The 20,203-nt window shown below is 41.7% G+C and overlaps 1 protein-coding gene across 2 annotated transcripts in view; it reads right to left on the bottom strand.

The window, feature by feature from the left end:
• The window catches only part of LIMCH1 (LIM and calponin homology domains 1), a 331,389-nt gene that overhangs the window by 66,462 nt on the left and 244,724 nt on the right, over positions 1 to 20,203 (bottom strand). For both annotated transcript variants that reach the window (XM_077279847.1, XM_077279846.1), the window contains exons 6-9: positions 18,458 to 18,568; positions 15,952 to 16,147; positions 7,630 to 7,882; positions 1,432 to 1,674 (exon numbers count right to left, since the gene is read on the bottom strand). In XM_077279847.1, coding sequence (XP_077135962.1) covers positions 1,432 to 1,674; positions 7,630 to 7,882; positions 15,952 to 16,147; positions 18,458 to 18,568 — 803 coding nt within the window. The remainder of the gene's footprint in view (positions 1 to 1,431; positions 1,675 to 7,629; positions 7,883 to 15,951; positions 16,148 to 18,457; positions 18,569 to 20,203) is intronic.

Genomic DNA, 20,203 nt, shown 5'->3' on the forward strand with positions numbered 1-20,203 from the left:
GATTCCCTAGCAAACAGGCAACCCCCACATGTACTTATGCTGGCTAACAGATGTAAATCATTCAGCTGCGGAAAGAAAAACTAAATCTCCGAGCACTAAAAAAATACTCAGCGGACACTCGAGCGTGCTCGGGAAATCTCGAGTAACAAGTATATTCACTCATCACTAATAGGGATCCTTCACACTTTATTTTCAGCCTTTATTGTGGCTGTAAAACACACTTTCCCTTTTTTTCTTTGTTTTTTTTTTGGGGGGGTGGGGGACATTTAATAGTTACATTTGTACAATCCATTTTTAATGTCTTGCTAAGAACTAGTGATGTGCGGGCATGCTCGTGTGTTAACCGACTGACTTTGGCGTGCTCGAAATATATGTTCTAGTACCCGCAGCTGCATGTCTCGTGGCTGTTCAACGGCAGCAACACATGCAGGGATTGCCTAACAAACCTAATCGCTGCATGCAGCCACGGGGACTCAAACATATGTTTGGAGCACGCCAAAGACACTTGCTTAGCACACAACTCGCTACTAAGAACCTTATCAGAAAAAAAAACACCAGAAAAAAAATTATTTGCTGCATTTAAAAAAATAAAGCGTTGACCAACCAAGAATAAAGTGCTATTGAGAAATCAAAAAAAAAAAATGCCAATACAACTAAAGAAATTAAAAAAAGGCTGTCAAAATATAAAAAACTTCAACAAAAACGCAATGTTTTTTTTTTTCTGAAAAGCATTGTATGTGTAAGCATCCTTACCGGATAAGATTTCTGTGGTTTTTATTAATGCGATCACCGGACTCCGATAAGAGGACAAAGCTCATTGCACGAATATATGATCACCAAGAAAATAATACTGTGTGAAATATTATATACACAGCATAGCTCATTAAAATAGTTGTCTCGTGGACAGATATTTTCCTTACTTTCTATTAGGTTACACGGACTTCATAAAGAAAGAAAGGCGGTGCCCCAGAAATTATGTACGAGAGCTTTCCAAGGTTATCGTTGGTCCACAACAACCTAAAAAGCTGGTAAGCAATCTACATCTGCTCCAAGCTGTTCAATTGTTTTTCAAATTCCATGAACAGACAATTACGAAATACCGCCATGAAATCATTCATTACATAATTTTGAAAAAAAAAGGTTATACTATTAAAAACATCATCATTTTCATATTATATTTATTTTTATAACCATCAATAGTGACAATTTGTAATGAAGAACAGACATCTGCCATACAATACATGCATGTCTATCTCCCAACGGGTTGTTAGGAACCAACATATTATTGCGGTGCACATGCATTCATGGTTGTCTCTATAGGATAAATTGCACATTACACATGCTCCCACATGGGACAGCAGGTGCCAGGAGGACAGACAATAGGTGTAATTGCTGCACTCCAGACAAGCATTCCCGAACCGAGAAGCTGACCTGCCGTACCGCTTCGCTGCAGGCATGACCTTAATTCCGACCTTTTGAAGGCTTTTTAGTTTCCGAACCTCTACATCACCCAGATCAGACTGGTCCTCCGTATCCTCTTCAGGTTGCTCAAATAGATCTTTAAGCTTGTTGGCTTTTCTAAGGAGGCCTTTAAGGGGAGCCACCAGTGTGGTCCCATCTTTCTCACTGCTTCCCTCACTATGTTCCTCCTCAATAGTTTCTGGACGACTTGGGCTAGTAAGTTGTTATACATCAAAAATAATAATGTTAGAGCAGCGTAAATGTAAAGAACAAGCTACAGTACATAATAATGGAGGAACCAATGTTAATTTAGTTTTTAAGGGCCAGGCCTGGAAATTCTTGCCTAAGTATCATTTAATAGAACCCATTTTGAAGTCTATAAAACTTGACGATGAAGACATAACGCGCCTGAATCTTCATTGTGGTATGCAGCCAGAACATGTAAAGGTGGCCCCTACTCTGGTGGACCCGTGAGCCCATCCAGTACATGGCACATAAAAATACACAGCTCAGTAGATTGCCTCTGATTTACGTTGCTAAATCTCATAGGTCAGAAATTGAAGCCAATTTTCCAATGCTTAGACCATCTACCAGTATTTTCTGTACTGAGATGCCATGAAAAACATTAATCACTGACAGAAACTTAGTATAAGCCAAGATTTATGTCTATTGTTAGAAATGATCAAAAACTCAAACCATAATTGCACTGCTCGGTATTGGAATCAGAATAATTTTTCGCTTCCCCAATTGTAACTGGCAATATGTACTGTCAAGTTGTACAAAAAAAATAAAAATCTGTGTTTTACTGTTTCTGTCCCTTTTTCACTTTTAAGGCCAAGAAGCCTTTATGTCAGAAGTATCATAGACTTTATCCACTAGGGTGGTAGTCATTATTGATCTCCAGTAATTTCCTTTCCATGTTTAATGAAATCCAAGCACATTTTTATACATTAGATTTGCCAGAAAAACATGTCTACAAGTTTGCTGGAACATCAACAGTGACATTATAATGGAGGAGGGTCAGGTAAATATTTTGGTTCATTGTAATCCCACCTGAATAATTAGATGGGGAAAGATTAAACCACTCATTCTTATCATTATTATTATTATTTAGTATTTAAACTGAACACCTCTTCCAATTGGTGCTGCATTGATTCTGTAAAAGTTTTTCTTTTTCTTCTGTTCCACTCCATTCCAAAGTTATGTCCCTCTATAACAGGGGTGGGGAATCTTTTTTTCTGCCAAGGGCCGTTTGGATATTTATACCATCCTTCGGGGGCCGTACAAACTCCGTCCACAAAGTACATCCTGACTCTGGCACTGTTTTCAGGACGTAATCTTTCATTCAGTGAACACTGCGTGTGTGCTAACAGCAAGAAGAAATTAATGAGCTGGTTGTAATCAAAATACAGCTCCCTGCCCAAGAATGTGGTCCCTGAGGATCTGCTCCGGGGCCTGATAATAGGTCATCGAGGGCCGTAAATGGCCCTGGGGCCTGAGGTTCTCCACCACTGCTCCATAATAATGGCACACATTTTTCCTTCAACCAACTAGGCGTGTACCACAGAACTTCTCATTGGGTGTTTACCTTTTTCCTCTGATGCTGGCCAATCAGATCACGGCCTCACCCATAAAGAAGTTCTGTGGAACATGCCCAGTAGGTTTAAGGGAACCATTGCACCATTATTAAAGGGGGTGTAACATTGTAATGGAGAGGCACAGGAGAAAAAGAAAAACTGTTCCAGAATCAATGGATCAGCACCAATTGGAGGAAGTACTCAGTTTAAATGAAAAAAAAAAAAAAGTTAGAGAATCCACTTTAAGACCGCACAACATGCAATTCATTGCATCTATGTCATATATTCAAAAGACCACCTAAACACATTAATTGGAGGAATTAGACACGGTCATTGTTCCCCAAGCCTCATACACACATATTATATAAACTTTACTATAGTCAGGCAACAAGGCAGTGTAGGAATTGAAAAAATAAGGTTAAAAAGAATGAAAATCTACAAAAAACCTGTGTGTTAGTGAGATATAAATCAGCAAGTATCAATGTGAATTATCTATTATCCTAGTGCTTAAATGTAAGAGGGCTCGATTTTACTTCGGTCAGGTCTCTGTGTGAATACAGTTTTTATATAAACCATCTGAGCATGGTTTATGTTATTCTGTCTGCATGCCAGAGGGGTCTGCTTTAGAGAAGAATGTGTTGGATGTTAGAGAATAGAACTCCCTTAAAGAAAAAAAAAGAAAACTTTTGGAATTGAACCAAAGCAGTCACCTCCAAAATGTGCTCAATGTTTAGCGAGTTACATATGTTCCTGTAATGCCTCCAAAATCTCCATCTAATTCCTGCCTACTACCACTAGCACAGGCTGAACTTCAGATTTACAGGGACGGAAAGCAATAATCCATTTACACGATGGGCCATATATTACACTGAAAATGTCCATACATCACTGGCAAATGTTTTACTACATAATAGAAAGGGGCTACTTCATAAATCATTAACTCTACAACCAGACTTATGAATGGGGTTTGGATCATTTTCCTAAAACTGAAGCCAGATTGTCAATGGAGTGTGACCGGTTAGAAGTCACTGCCACTGTTTTGCCATTCTTAAAGTCTGGTTTTCTTAGTTGTTATATTTTTCCAGAATGGAAATAAAATTGGATATTGAGCTAGGTCTACTAAAAGGAACAGGACTGCGATTTACAGAGATTCTTAAAAGACAGTACTGCTGACACAAACGCAGATGTTGGGCACCCTACGCACTAGGGCCTGCAGACATTGTGCTCCTCAACCAAGGCCCCTACCTCTTACAGCATTGCAAAAGTACATGATCACTTTTTGACTCTTTCGTTTTTTGCATCTAATATTCTGTGATGATTTCTTGGTGAATCTACATTTGGTGGAGCTCCATTTTTCTCAAAAATCCAAAAGTCTCGGGTCAGATATAACCAACTATAAATCAAAGTTTCAGTCACCTTCTTCTATGTAGATAGTTACTAAGCTACTCCTAGTGGCAGCCAAAATGTTATACAAGGGATTTTCACTCAAGTAAATACATTTATCAAGTACCCAAAGATAGGAGATAAACGTATGACTGCTGGGGGTCTGCCCAGTGGCACCAATCACTAGTAAGAAGGGGCCATAGTCTCCAGTGTGAGTGGAGTGGCAGTGCACACCACTTCATACACTTTCTCCAGGACTGCCGGAGATGGTGCTCGGCTATTTCAATCAGATACTTAGAAATTAAACGGAGGGGTGGCCCAGGGTTGTCAACTGGACTTTTTAATTTTTCTGAACTTAGAAAAAAAAAAAATCACAGACACAATTTTTTATGGACACATTATAAAACCATAAATCATTATGATTATCAGTGATCCATGTTGACAGCCCATAATTCTGATACGAAAACATCAGCTGCATTCACTGTGAACTCTAAGGGTATGTGCACACGAAGCTCAGTTCAATGTAAACCTATGGGAAACCAAAAACGCTGTGCTCTTGCTGTGGAAAAAAAACGCGCAGAAACGCAGCGGTTTACATTCCGCAGCATGTCAATTCTTTCTGCGGATTCCACAGCGGTTTTACAGCTGCCCCTATGGAAAACCGCAGTTGTGAAAACCGCAGAAAAAACGCAGTAAATCCGCAATAAATCTGCAGCAAAAACGCAGAATCTGCTGCGGAAAAATCCGCAGTGGCCAAGAATATGTGTGCACATACCCCAAAAGGCTGATAATTACAATAAAAAAGATCTGTATAGGTTATTCCAGCTTGAAAAAAGAAAAAAAGTCTCCAACACTTATATAGTGGATAGGTGATGAATTCATTTAGTAATTCAAAAAAAATTTAAACAAATGTTGGAGTTCTTATTAGTATAAGACTATTATTTAGAATTTTACACCCATTTGTATTCCTCAGGCCTTATTCAGTGATTTTTCACGCATGCAAAAAAATACCGTAATAAAAATAAAAATGGTATTTTGTAAAAACAATGCTTTGGATAAGACTTTCATCAGTGCTTGGTGCCTGTGTCAGTTTTTCACATCAGTGTTTCATTAGCGATTTTCAAGTATTAAAAAAAAAAAAAAAAGAAAAAGAAAATGAATAAGATAAAATTACAAAGCTTCTCTTATCCCCTGCAATGTTAAAGGAGTTACCGTATTTTTCGGAGGTGGAAAATAGGGAAAAAAATATTTGAACAAAAAAAAAAAAAACTGTGGTAAAATTGAATAACATACTATTATATGTGGTGCTATTATATATAATAGAATGTTATTATGTTGGAAGCTGCAGGTAGAAGATGGTGCTGCCTGACCAGTGTAGTGTCTGTAAAGTACTATATGAAGACGCTGGAGGGTGAGTATAAGAATGGGGGCACAGGGCTTATATTTAAAGCACCACTCCAGCACTGAAAAATAACACTGGAGTGCTGCTTTAAGGTCCCATTGGGAGAACTATAACTCCCAGCATTTCCTGCAGATCCTATGGCATGCTGGGAGTTATATTTCACCACAGGAGTGGCAGAGTGCTTTATTGTTTGTTGTAAAGACTAACCTTTTTAATTGTGCCAGCCAGCCACTGTGGTGAGGTAAACAGCTGGAGCATCCCATGACTGCACACACAGAGCCCTCCCTGCCTTTCCACAGCACAGGTCAATGGTCATAAGAGGAAGCTGCAGATTCTAGTGGGGAGTCTGAAGGACCTGTGATGACATCAGAAGAGGGAGGGCTCTGTGCTGCCATGTGATGCCCCAGCCCACCCACTTCATGACATCACACAGGTCCTTATGCCTCAGCACTCAGCATCCAGCACAGCCCAGGCAGGTATGCAGCGATCTCGTCCTCTCTGGCCCCTGCTGCTGCCTCCTCCTCCATCGGAGACACAGATCTCCCCAGCTGCTGCAGGAATCCAGCGCTGGGGAAACCATGTGTGTTTCAGTGAAGGACTATTCATTTGCTGCTCCCTGCTCAGTGCTGACAGGTGGGCGGGGAAGCGGCTAATGAATATTCACTGGACTTTAATCATCGGGACCATGTGGTTTCCCCAGCGCTGGATTCTGGGCAGCGGGGACATTTTTCTGCGTCCTGCATGTGGGATCACAGTGCGATCCCACTAGCCGCTGCCCCCCTCCCCACATGCTACATTCCGACCATAAGACACACCCACACTTTCCTCCCAAATTTGGAGGAGAAAAAGTGCGTCTTATGGTCAGAAAAATACGGTACTTTATTTATAAGACTTTTTTTTTTGACTGTTTTATCCAGTGTCAGCTCAAGAGCGATCACTGACCGCTTCTGCCGGTGATTCAGCTGCTCCACGTCAACAGAGCTGCTCTACTTCTTCCAGGGTGCTCTATCGATGGGGCGTTACTGCTGATTGATGGCCGGAAAAGCCACTGCTCTGTCGACGTGATGTGAAACTGCTCTGAGCCGGCAACTACCTGCCTGTTAGTTTTTTGTCTTATAGTAAAAAAAAACAAAACAAAACAAAAAATATTTAGTCAAGGACAACCCCTTTAACATTGCAGAGGACAGGAGAAACTTTGCAATTTAATTAATTTATTTATTTTTAAGATATGAGCTGGACAGACCAGGCAGATATTTAGCACCTACCTGCCTGTTAGTCATTAGGCGCCCAGTAAAAAATGAATTAACATATAGTCCTGGATAACCCCTTTCATCACGGACAGCACACGGAATGCACATTAATGACCTCCATATGCTTTTCAAGGACAGATAAATTTACATAGACTCCGCAACGCTGACAAAAAAATAGACCTATCAGATTCTCTTGAGGGCACACGGCTCGCAAAACATGGACATGTGAACATCTCCATAGACTAGAATGGGTATATGTTCCATTCGTAAAAACCATAGCTAAAACGTATATGTGAAAAATGGATGTCTGAATGAGGCCTAAATAGAAGAAAAAGTTAAATAAAATCCTAATAAATGGAAAAAATAATAAATTTATTATTCATCATAGGCCAAACATTACCAGGTTAGACCTGGGCCAGTGTTGCACTGGAATCTACAGAAAGTATTGGTCACCAGCGCTGTTTATACAGGACACTACTAATGTCAGGTATCACTGGAAATTAAATAAGATATGAAGGACGCAAGTGGTGCTGTTATGGTAGTAGTACACAAGTACCTGAATGGCCGTTCTCCGCCTAATGGTGAAGTGGCGGTGCTCCAGCTTTTCCGGTAGTCCTCCCGCTCAGCCTTCTTCTTGCGCAGGGGAGCTGGGATGTAAGCAGTCTGGTTGCTCTTGTTGGGGAGGTACTGGTTAAAAGGCACTATTACTTTGTTTTCGCCAAAAGAGACCCGTCTGGCGGACATATCATCTTTCCTAACATCGGGTAGCCGTCTGTGAGGTAAATCAGACTCTGAATCGCTTCCTCTACCTAAAAAATGAAAGATAAGATCACATTGAAAAAAAGAGCGGAGTCGAATGTTTTACACATGTTGACCCACTGGTCCATATAATTTACGGACTTCGCTAAAGTCCTGAGATTCCATCCATCTGGAAGGTGTAGACTTTGCACAAGAAGACAAGAATGTAAGAGATAATATTATAGGCCTTATGTAATATATGTCCGTGCAATCTCCTGTGCAATCCAGACTCATAACCGACTCCAAGTAATCTGCCAGAACGTACACTGAGACTTGTTAAAGCCGTCGGCCCTTCCAGCTCCTGCTGCGCATATTTAGAGCTCATTTTGCAGGCCATCGACATAAGTGCTTTCTAAATATTTCATTATGTTTTGAGCAAATGTCAACATTGAAACCCAACTCTTGTGTGGGCAGATTTATAGCAAAACCACTTAACCTTGCTTTGTTTCCATGTCGGGTATCCTAGCAAGTCTTCCTGCCAAGCCTCGATCTTCAGATATATACACTAGGTCTTATTTCTTCCACTGCTTGTTTGTTTTTTTGTGCAATTTTTCAACTTTATTACATTCCGAAGTTATTTAGCCACTGCTGCTTTAATAAAGGCCATTATAATGTTGTGGAAGTATTTGGAAAGAGCAGCCAAGGTTTAACATAGTTTACAATAAAGTTGGTGTTTTACGGGGCTGTATACAGTGTCAGATGCTAGTGATCTCTACACTTCTTCTATACAGAACCAAAAGTACAGATGTAATAGTACACAATCAGAAAGGGAGCACATTGCTATATATACACACTAATACCTATCTGTACACATCCAATTGATTAGAGGACGTGTACAGTTGTCTTTGCAGGCACCGGTTGATGCCGCTCACCTCCCAATGTGAAATCAAGCAGCACAAGAAAAACTTTTTAGAATGTATTGTAGCAAAGCCAGGTAGGCTAGGGTTAAATCCTAGCACTACAGGTTCTGATTACGTGCACCTGGATAGCTATGACAAGAACTAGGCCATGTGTTCACTGTTCTCAGTCAGCTGGGGAAGCTGAGCAGAGAGGGTTGTATTGGAGCTGCAGAGAGACCAGCCAGAATTTCTGCGAGAAGACATATTGTGCACATCAAACTGCAAGTATCACTGGCTGCTATGGACTACAGGGGTTTTGTGTGACGGAACTGAGACTAGCTCAGCCATGTGTGAGTAGCCATACTACTACCATGTACTGTATAGTTGATAGTGTCTGGACAAGGCTAGGGATTTATGATTTTGTTTTGGAACTGCAAACCCAGTAGAAATAAACAAAATTCTGTGTGTGATATAAAAAAAAAACCTCGGTGGCTTTGTGTTCCAAGCGGCTACCCTAGAAGCAGCTACAAGAGAGAGTGAGATCTCCAACCTGTAGCTCGGGAGCCACATGTGGCTCGCAGTCCATGAATTGTGGCTCGCAGCTGTCTTCCAGCTTGGTGAATTAGCTCCAGGTCTAGCAAACAGGTATTAAGAGCACATCCCAAAATGGTGAATTTTGTTGGTAGACCTGCACAGAAGAGAAGATCTGGATGCATATATACTGGTCTTAGGGGTTTAGAGATAATTTAAGTATGGTACGCTGGAGACAAGATGATACTATCTGAGAGATGAGGTGCTTGAAGCTGTATGCAACAGTGTGTTGGGGGTGCTTGATGGGAACAAACTGAATGAGCAAATTGTGGGAACCACTGGATCTTGGCATACTGCTTTGGGGTGATTTCTGTAAAAAAGCTTTTGATGTAATTATACCCATAATGGTGGCTCTGCTTGCCACTACTGTAAGGGGGAAAAGGGAGCTATGTGTGGCTTGCGACCCTCTCCCAGAGCTAGAGGTGGCTCACGACCCTCTCCCAGAGCTAGAGGTGGCTCGCCACTCTCTCCCAGAGCTAGAGGTGGCTCACGACCCTCTTCCAGAGCTAGATGTGGCTCGCAACCCTCTCCCAGAGCTAGAGGTGGCTCACGACCCTCTCCCAGAGCTAGATGTGGCTCGCCACTCTCTCCCAGAGCTAGATGTGGCTCACGACCCTCTCCCAGAGCTAGATGTGGCTCACGAACCTCTCCCAGAGCTAGATGTGGCTCGCGACCCTCTCCCAGAGCTAGATGTGGCTCACGACCCTCTCCCAGAGCTAGATGTGGCTCGCCACTCTCTCCCAGAGCTAGATGTGGCTCGCAACCCTCTCCCAGAGATAGAGGTGGCTCACGATCCTCTCCCAGAGCTAGAGGTGGCTCGCAACCCTCTCCCAAAGCTAGATGTGGCTCGCGACCCTCTCCTAGAGCTAGATGTGGCTTGCGACTCTCTCCCAGAGCTAGATGTGGCTTGCGACCCTCTTCTAGAGCTAGATGTGGCTCACGACTCTCTCCCAGAGCTAGATGTGGCTTGCGACTCTCTCCCAGAGCTAGATGTGGCTTGCGACCCTCTCCTAGAGCTAGATGTGGCTCACGACTCTCTCCCAGAGCTAGATGTGGCTCGCGACTCTCTCACAGAGCTGACTATTGCTCGCAAAGTCAGAAAGGTTGGGGACCACTGCCCTAGAGTAAAAATAACAAAAAAAAAACCCATAACATTACGGTACAGAAGAGAAGATCTGGATGCATATATACTGGTCTTAGGGGTTTAGAGATAATTTAAGTATGGTACGCTGGAGACAAGATGATACTATCTGAGAGATGAGGTGCTTGAAGCTGTATGCAACAGTGTGTTGGGGGTGCTTGATGGGAACAAACTGAATGAGCAAATTGTGGGAACCACTGGATCTTGGCATACTGCTTTGGGGTGATTTCTGTAAAAAAGCTTTTGATGTAATTATACCCATAATGGTGGCTCTGCTTGCCACTACTGTAAGGGGGAAAAGGGAGCTATGTGTGGCTTGCGACCCTCTCCCAGAGCTAGAGGTGGCTCATGACCCTCTCCCAGAGCTAGAGGTGGCTCACGACCCTCTCCCAGAGCTAGAGGTGGCTCGCCACTCTCTCCCAGAGCTAGAGGTGGCTCACGACCCTCTTCCAGAGCTAGATGTGGCTCGCAACCCTCTCCCAGAGCTAGAGGTGGCTCACGACCCTCTCCCAGAGCTAGATGTGGCTCGCCACTCTCTCCCAGAGCTAGATGTGGCTCACGACCCTCTCCCAGAGCTAGATGTGGCTTGCGACCCTCTCCCAGAGCTAGATGTGGCTCACGAACCTCTCCCAGAGCTAGATGTGGCTCGCGACCCTCTCCCAGAGCTAGATGTGGCTCACGACCCTCTCCCAGAGCTAGATGTGGCTCGCCACTCTCTCCCAGAGCTAGATGTGGCTCGCAACCCTCTCCCAGAGATAGAGGTGGCTCACGATCCTCTCCCAGAGCTAGAGGTGGCTCGCAACCCTCTCCCAAAGCTAGATGTGGCTCGCGACCCTCTCCTAGAGCTAGATGTGGCTTGCGACTCTCTCCCAGAGCTAGATGTGGCTTGCGACCCTCTTCTAGAGCTAGATGTGGCTCACGACTCTCTCCCAGAGCTAGATGTGGCTTGCGACTCTCTCCCAGAGCTAGATGTGGCTTGCGACCCTCTCCTAGAGCTAGATGTGGCTCACGACTCTCTCCCAGAGCTAGATGTGGCTCGCGACTCTCTCACAGAGCTGACTATTGCTCGCAAAGTCAGAAAGGTTGGGGACCACTGCCCTAGAGTAAAAATAACAAAAAAAAAAACCCATAACATTACGGTACAAAGTATATTTTTTAAAATCTTAGTCTTTAACTGTCCATTTAAGCACATTTTTTTTTGTGTATCCAGCTCCTATGCAGTCCTATATGTTTCCTATATTAGCTGCCCTCTCAACTGCTTGCAGCTAAAGGAGAAAACAATGAGAAAGTGTATACTGAAGGCTATATAGAGAAGAGAGCACTTTATTTTTTCTCTTAACTACAGGCAGTAGAGGCGGAGGAGTGAAGCTGTAGTCTATAACCATAGTCACATAAGCTTTCATAGGAGCAGTATACAAAAAAGGTACAAAGTGGGCTGTGAATGACGAAGATTTTTTTATTGCTTTATTTCCTAGTTATGTTATTTCATGCATTTATTTTTGATTATACCTTATTAAATGTCTTTTACCGGCGCTGCTTGCTTCCACATCGGGAGGTGATCCTGTTACATTGACAGGTGCCTGCCAGGATAAGTGCAATGACAGCGTTATTGTGCACGTCTTATTTTAATCGAAAGCAAAGATGCACAATACTTGCCAACTACAGGCTTGTCTTGGCATGCTCCTGGAGACATCATCAACGTCACTCACGTCCTGATATCAAAATGAGCAACACCGGATGGAGGAGCCGTTTGATCATAACGATACGGTTCCGACGTGCTTGCAGGGCACATGGAGATAGGTCCTCTTTTCCAGCGATCTGCCCAATCCCGTGATGTACACTACACGCATGTGATTTTCCCCTACTCAGGCTATCCACCAGTGTAAGCTTGGTCATAAGTGATGTAGCATACATGTGCAGAATGAAGCGCTTCTTCTCACAGTACATGCGTACAAAGCTACTTCACCGTCACACCACCCATGTACATAAGGTCATTTCAGAGACCACATACAAGGGGAAAGACCTGAGCAGGAAAAAATAACATGCATGATATTGGGCATGTGTTGGGGCACTACGCTGAAGGGGAGTACCAAGAGGCCAGGGAATCACTAAATCTCTAAGACTAAGACTAATAAGGCAGGTTATAAAAATGCAAAATATTAGGAAATTAACAAATTTAAAAAAAAAACAAAAAAAAAAAACATTCCTTTGTCCATGACAATTTCTTTAATTCTTTTATATTACATGTAGTTAAAGATTCAAACGACGGTTACTCTTTATTTCATGAATCGATAGTACACATGAAAATAGGAAACTTTGAAATATATCTTATCAGAGAACTCCACCAGGACTGATTGATCGCTCTATAAATTCAAAGGTAAAATAAGTGAAGGCAGAATGTTACATTACTAAGATAGGAGAGGGCAGTTGGTGCTCATAAGATTCTATGTAGAGGTGAGGGGGAGGAGCTAGAGGCAGGCCCCTCCCTCTATATAGATTTTCAACAGTAACATAACAATCAGTCTTCACTTAGGAGTTGAGAATTTTGTGAATGAATGATCAGTTCAATAGGGGAAAAAAGTCGATTTCCCGGATAAGATATATAACAAAGTTTCTTATCTCCATGTAAACTATTAATTTATTAAATAAAAATGATAAATGATGGTTACCCACTTTTTTTTTTTTTTTAACGTGTATCTAATCCACTGGTGACTGTGGGAATGTGCTACAGAGGGAAAGCTATTGAATGGTACACAGAAGATCATTCTTTTTGTCTCTGTTTTTGAGTATAACGGAGGTCCAGAAAAAGAAGGGGAAAAAGTGTAGTTGTGTTTTCTACAAACAGCACCCCCCTTGTCTATAGGTCGTGAATGGTAGTGCAGGTCAGTCTCCTTCATTTACATGCATCAGTCAATGAGAACTTTGCCCCATAATTGAGAACATAGTGGAAAACAAAGACTTTACTGTAATGTTACTTGGAAGAAGCACACAATAATTGCATGTGAGCGTGATCCTCCATATTGTGATTCTGAGATATTTTTATTACATGAACTTTCACAAAAGTATCACTGAGTGATTTAGTCTGCAGAAATCAAATAACCACTGGGTAAATACGGTATAAGGCCGTCCGACAACTGTAAATGTTCCTGCAAGCTGTTTGTTCAACCTCCGGTATTTGAGTTGTACAACAAGTCCGTCCCGGAAGTGCTCTCCTGGCGCATCTCTAGTACCCGAGCATCATGCACCCCCAGCTGTCAGCAGGAATGACCACCATAGAAAGCGTATGGGTTCCTTACGTACACTACACTGGTGTGACTGGTTTTGGATGTTTTTGTCATTCTGGACGTGTAAGGCACAATCTGTGAGAAAATCCAGGTGAGCATTGATAGGCAGTGATACTTTCTGCACTTTTCGTTAGTTGCTGCTGATGTTTAATTTCACAAGAACCTGGATACCATTATATCCACTTCTACAAAGTGCCTTATTCCTCGAAGTCTAAAGGCAGTACATTGCTACAAGTTGTATTAGCCTTCTACAATTCAATCTGTAGATGTGTGTTTTCTTGTGATTTCTTGGTTTCCACATAGCCGAATGTAAGCCTGCAGAATATTCTTATAGCATTTCGGGAATGGTGAGCAAAGCACCTTTGTTTCTTTGTTTTTGTTTCCTTTTTAACCAAACTGAAGCTAGTGGACAGACATTTTCTGAAACTGGAAACCTTCCTTTAAGCTATATGCTACCTGTAGACTGAGTTCAAGGTTGAAGAAGTTACAAACAAAACAATACAGCAGCCTGTGTAAGCACCAAGGTATTTGCAAACAGTGAATATATAAAGATTGAACAGAATTACTCCTATATAGAATATACTTCTAAAAATGCTTAGTGCAGAAATTGGCCAATTCATGAAAGCCCATCAGCGAAGAAAAGGTGACTTTTCCTTGAAGGGCCTACAAATTTAAGGGTAGCAAGGATCCAACATTAATTAAAAACAGCATTGCCATGGCTGATGGACTCTCATGAATTGGCCTAGTATTTTGTTTGTATATTATACAGTCATAGCAGCTTGTACCCGTTCACACTTGCTTTATTCTGTTCGGACATGATGGCCAGTAGTTAGTTTTTTTTACTGTAGAAGTTGGCAATCAGTTTCTTGTGAATCAAATACATCATCAGTATCTAAAGTGCAATTAGTATGGTTATCTATTAGTGATGAGTGAGTATACTCATTGCTCGGGTTTTCCCAAGCACGCTCGGGTAGTGTCTGAGTATTTGTTAGTGTTTGGAGATTTAGTTTTCATCGCCTCAGCTGAATGATTTACAGCTATTAGTCAGCCTGAGTACATGTGGGGGTTGCCTGGTTGCTAGGGAATCCCCACATGTAATCAAGCTGGCTAATAGCTGTAAATCATTCAGCTGCGAGGATGAAAACTTAATCTCCGAACACTAACAAATACTCGGAGGTCACCCGAGCGTGGTCGGGAAAACCCGAGCAACGAGTATTCTCGCTTATCACTATTATCTATCAATGCGTCGCTAGATTTTTGCACAGCTTATACCTTAGTTGTTGTGCAGAATTACAAAAACATTAAAAAAAACACAACCACACCTCTCCACGTATTGTTTGTGGTATCATAGTTCAGCTCCATTCCCTTTAATTAAGCCAAGCTGAAAAAATGAGAAACAACTGAGGGACCGTTGTACTATTTAAGGACAACATCAGTCACGTTTTTCTCATCTCAGAAAAGACCTTAAAAAAGGAGTTTACTAATCTCTTCCCAAAAAAAAAACTAGCATCAAAGCGTGCGATTCCATATTCATCCAACAGTCATGTCCACCTACGGCTACGAATAAGCTCGAGAGTTTGTGGTTACACCGAGGTGCCAGCTACAAATTTGTGCCCTTATTTGTTGGTGATTATGGCTTTAGCCCCTATGTGGTTGTGCAGCACAAGAATGCGGCCTAAAGTCACAAATAAGCATGTGAGGCCTTCTGACCGGAGTCAACACGGATCTAGACACACAGTGTCAGTCTGGGGTGCCCAAGGCCACACCAGTAACCAACTCCAGGGCCCCACTTTTCAGCTACATGCAAGTGTGACATTATCCTCAATATCCACAAATGTATATGACAATGAACTGAGTAGATTGTTAAATTATTAGATGCTGCCGTTGTCTGTATATTAGATGCTGCCGTTGTCTGTACATCGTGATTTAATTATATTGTGCCAAGTACCATTAATTTAAGTGGTGATTGACTATTGCACAGGGGCCCACCGGAGGGTTCTCCTGCGGGACAGTCCAAGCCTGTAGACATATTTTGTGTTTCTAGAACCAGATCATAATAGAAATGAATCCTAAGATAACCATGTAATATGGATGTGACCTGGAGAAAACCAATCAGCTCCATAATGAATAAACTACATTTTCTAGCAAATTAATACTACACTCTGCCCACAATCACATGTTGTGGGGCCTTGAGAAAGTCCTTTACGGACATCTATATCACTCACCATCACTGCTGCCTCTCAGAATTACATCTGGAGATGGTGTCTGTTGGGACCGGGATCCAAAAGAGTCCAGGCTATCGAAGGAATCATCTCGTCCATGTCTTGGGGGAGACAGAGAGTCACTTCTCTCGGAGTCCCAGCAGTCTATATAACCACTGTCACGGATACTCCTTTTAGGACTCTCAATCTCTTCATTTTCCTAAAAAAAAAAAAAAAAATGTGAGAACAGTAACAAGGTGTAAGATGGCAAATTTATAAGGCGATGGAGTATGGTAAGTGTCCTGTAAGTAGAATTGTACTAATGAAGGCTGGTAAGTTACTAGTCACCAGACCAACACTCGGAAAACACATCTACAATATACAATGAAAATACTGAATATGTTAAGTTCCGGTGACAGTACTGTACTAAGTATATGAGCACAAAAAGACAGATCAGTCTCTGCCAGCTCATAACTGCAGGGGACCGAGAATGCTCTTAGCTGACCCACACATTCTGAGCACAAGAACAATGGCCGCCTTTGACCGTCCAGCCCTGGTACATTTTTCCCAGGGCAAGCAGTATTCAGCCAAGGAGGGAAATCCTTTGCAGGAAAGGTCAGTCAAAAACAGCCTCAACTCTTCTTAAGTAAAGGTCTTGTTGATTCCAGCATCACTTAGCAAAAAGCACAGACAGAGAAAACCAATTACAGACACATATAGTAACCGGTCGGCATTGTGGGCAGTGTCTAACAGGAGTTAATTTACGGCCAATGATGTCCGCAAAATGTTTACATCCACACAAGTGTTTCTCAATGCTAGTACAGAAAAAGTCTACAAAATCTCAAAATGTGCTCATGAGAAATGGAAGGAGATATTGGGAGAAAAAAAAAAGACATTAAAAAAAAAAATCAATGTCATCACGTATTTCTATAAAAGTATTTGCTTCTAGTGTTTGTGATCCATCAAATACTAAACCATCTGCAGCCGAGCAAGACTGGACCAGATGAGTTTTATCCCTTCACAATGCAAAAATTGCACAATACCAAATGTTAAACAACCTGTGCTTTGGATTAGGAACGTTAAATAATTCAAGAATCTAACAAAAGTTGTAAAATAAAGAAAATCAAAAAGAGAAAAAAATTATCTCTGAAAAGTTGAATATTTATATCCTATTCCTCACTCTACTAGCAGTCCATATTATACCAATATTTTTGAAAGGAGGAGTTACCAGTGTGAGACATGTCATGACTGACATATCCAGATAAATAAAAAAATGGGATTGTGTTCACAATTATGTGCATATCCTATTGGTGTTTTGTTAATTAGTGGGTGTAACTTTGTGTATATAATGGTGGTTAGAACACTGTGTACTGTGCTTGAAAAAGGTCTCTGGACCAAAACGTCGCCACAGGAGGCAGAATAAAATGTAAGATTTAATCTTCACTACATTTTGTGGCGCTGTTTTTTTTATTTATCTGGATATGGAACACGCTCTGGGAAGGACTCCCTGGTTTTAACGTGCACCTCTTGGTCTTTAAAGACTTGGACATTTAAGGGTGCGGTTTAACAACTTTTTTTTGTTTGGACATGTGTAATGACTGACAGTCTGCTCTCCTAACCTACATGTCTCACTCTGGTAACACCCTCATTTCATTTACAATAATCTCTGGAGGCAGATTCTCGGGGAGATCTATGTCTGGCCCATAGATCTTAACAGCTTATTTTCATATTAAGAAAAATTTAGATTTCTGTGGAATAAAACTTGGGATCAGATATCAAGGTATAATTTTATTCAGCTTTCTATGACCTACATGCCCATATAGACAGCTTAGGATGGTTGATCATACTGACAGATTTCCTTTAAAACACTTAAAATATGAAAAACAAAAAGAGAACACTTTACGTTTTCTCCTAGCAATCCCTAAACCCACCTTTGGTCTCCTTGCTTCATCTTCTCGGCCCATCAGTGGCAGTAGTAACAGTCACTGTTATGGACCACACGCCAATGTGCACACTGAAAAAGTAGGCAAGGAGACCCGCTGGGGACCCAGACACCCCTATGGAGGAGAGGCGGAGGAGAGGCAGGGGCGAGTATGCTTTGGGGTTTTTTTTGGTTTTTTTTAGAACGCACTGGATTACTTTTAAACATAAAAAAAGCAGCTGGACATCCACAATTTTTTTTTCATGGCCATTCTCAAAGGCCACTTTACTTAGAATTGACTACATATTGCAAACTGCACTTTCCTAAAGGTGTAGTTAGAAATTTGATTAACAGAGACTGTGCTGGTCATTCACTAATTGAGGTTTTCATTTTCTTGGAGCTTTGGTTGTAAAACGAATGATAAAAATTGGCAGGATAAAATGTCCAGACTAGATCTGTAACAATGGTATGGACTGTATAGAAAGCAAACTTTAACTTGGAAACAATATAAAAAAACATAAAAAAGGTCAGTGGAGTCTCATGTCTTTATTAATATAGCTTGTTGGACTGGCGCTCATTCCTTTCTTCCATCATTAAACCATCCCATACCTTTCTCATTTGCGCCAGCAGACCTTCAAACTCCTTCAAATCCAAGTGGTTTCCACTGTAGGACGCACAGCTGTTTGCCGCCTTTCCGAGCCAATAAACAGTGACTAGTACCTGAAACAATACAAAGATATTACGTTCCAAAACTACCAAATATTTACATCTAATGGAGTACTTTGGATCCACAATTGTAATTTATGAAGTTCAACATTCTGAAGCTCAGCAGGTTTTGATCATGTGCGAGTCTAGAAACATCAGGAATGTATTAAGAAGAATAAAATGTAATATGACTTCACACCATTGTCTGCCATTACGACACACGTCCAGATGAACGACCCACTGCCAGCAGTATAGCCTAAAACGTTATGTTACAGAGCTGGTGCATGGGAATTACTGGCAAAACTGACTATTCTGCTTATTCCTTTATGTGCAGCAGATGGATTTTCACAAGGCGAACACCGATGACATTCATGTACGTGATACTGAACAGGAAGGGTGGGGAGTGTACGGACTAGGTCAAACTCATCCTTCAAAGTAGTTCGATAAGCTTGACTCTCAGTGGAAGTCAACGTGTCAACACCACTCATACCACTTTATCAAGCAATTATTACCACCGCCCAGGCAGACTGGTTCAGAAAAGAGCACAGACAGCTCCTAAGTTACAGGATCCCGTGGGGGCACCAGCAATGATACAGAATACAGTATACTAATGGAGTGAAAGGTCAAGTATTTATTCTAGAAAGTTACATGAAGACTAAAGGGGACCATACCAATTAGATGAAGGCAGAATGTGTACATTCTAGCAGGACCAACCATTTTATTGATGTCAATGGGGTTAAATTGCGATGCCATGTACGGCCTATAGACAAGGGGCAGGACAAGACCTACCTACAACACCGGGCTTGTACAGGTTTCCAAAGGCTCCTCATTATGGTTCTTTTATCGGACTGTTTACTCTATTTATTTGACCAAGTTGCTGGATTTTTAACAGTGTCTTGTGTAAAGGGATAGCTTTTCCTGTTTTTTTGCTTTTGTTTTTTTTTTGTATGAACCAGAGTCTGGCTGCACAATTGCAGCTAGGTATAATTTTCTTGGAAACAATTCGGTGCTTCAGAGAAAACAGTTTGAAGAGCCAGACAAGGACTCGAGGCAGAGATGGGACTAGTCCGTTGCTGCCCCGAAAGACCTCTTCCCCGCACTTCTTTAGATGACTGACAGGTCTCTCCCAATGTTCACACAGGAGAGAGACCTGTCAATCAGAGCAGTGAAAGAAGCCGCCTGGGGCAACATCGGACTAGTCAGATCTCCACCTATAGTGCCCGGATAGCTCTTTACATTTTTCCTTAATTGCTGGAGGAACTCAGAAAAAAACATATCTAGCAGAAATCTTGCAGCCAGGATCTGATTAATGCTGCTAATGGTTTGGGCAGCATGAATCAAGTAAGAGTTTTGCTTTAATTCTCAGGCCTTGTTTCAATTTATTATCAAGCTATCCAGTGTTTTAGCCCTCCTATGTACTACATAAAAACCCAGAGGGAAATAGATCGAGGAACTAATCTCTTAGATTGCTAAAACATTGCTCTTATCATCCGATGCATCACTTTAAAGCAAGATCCCAAAATGTCACATGTTGTGTTTTTCGATCTTCCTCAATGATTTTGCAGACTATTAAAAATAGAAGCAGGCACAGAAACCAGGTAAACTAGTAAAATATCTATATGACAAATGATGACAGTTTTACATTAGTTG

The sequence above is a fragment of the Ranitomeya variabilis genome, chromosome 1 (assembly GCF_051348905.1).
Source record: "Ranitomeya variabilis isolate aRanVar5 chromosome 1, aRanVar5.hap1, whole genome shotgun sequence".
NCBI classification, from domain to species: domain Eukaryota; kingdom Metazoa; phylum Chordata; class Amphibia; order Anura; family Dendrobatidae; genus Ranitomeya; species Ranitomeya variabilis.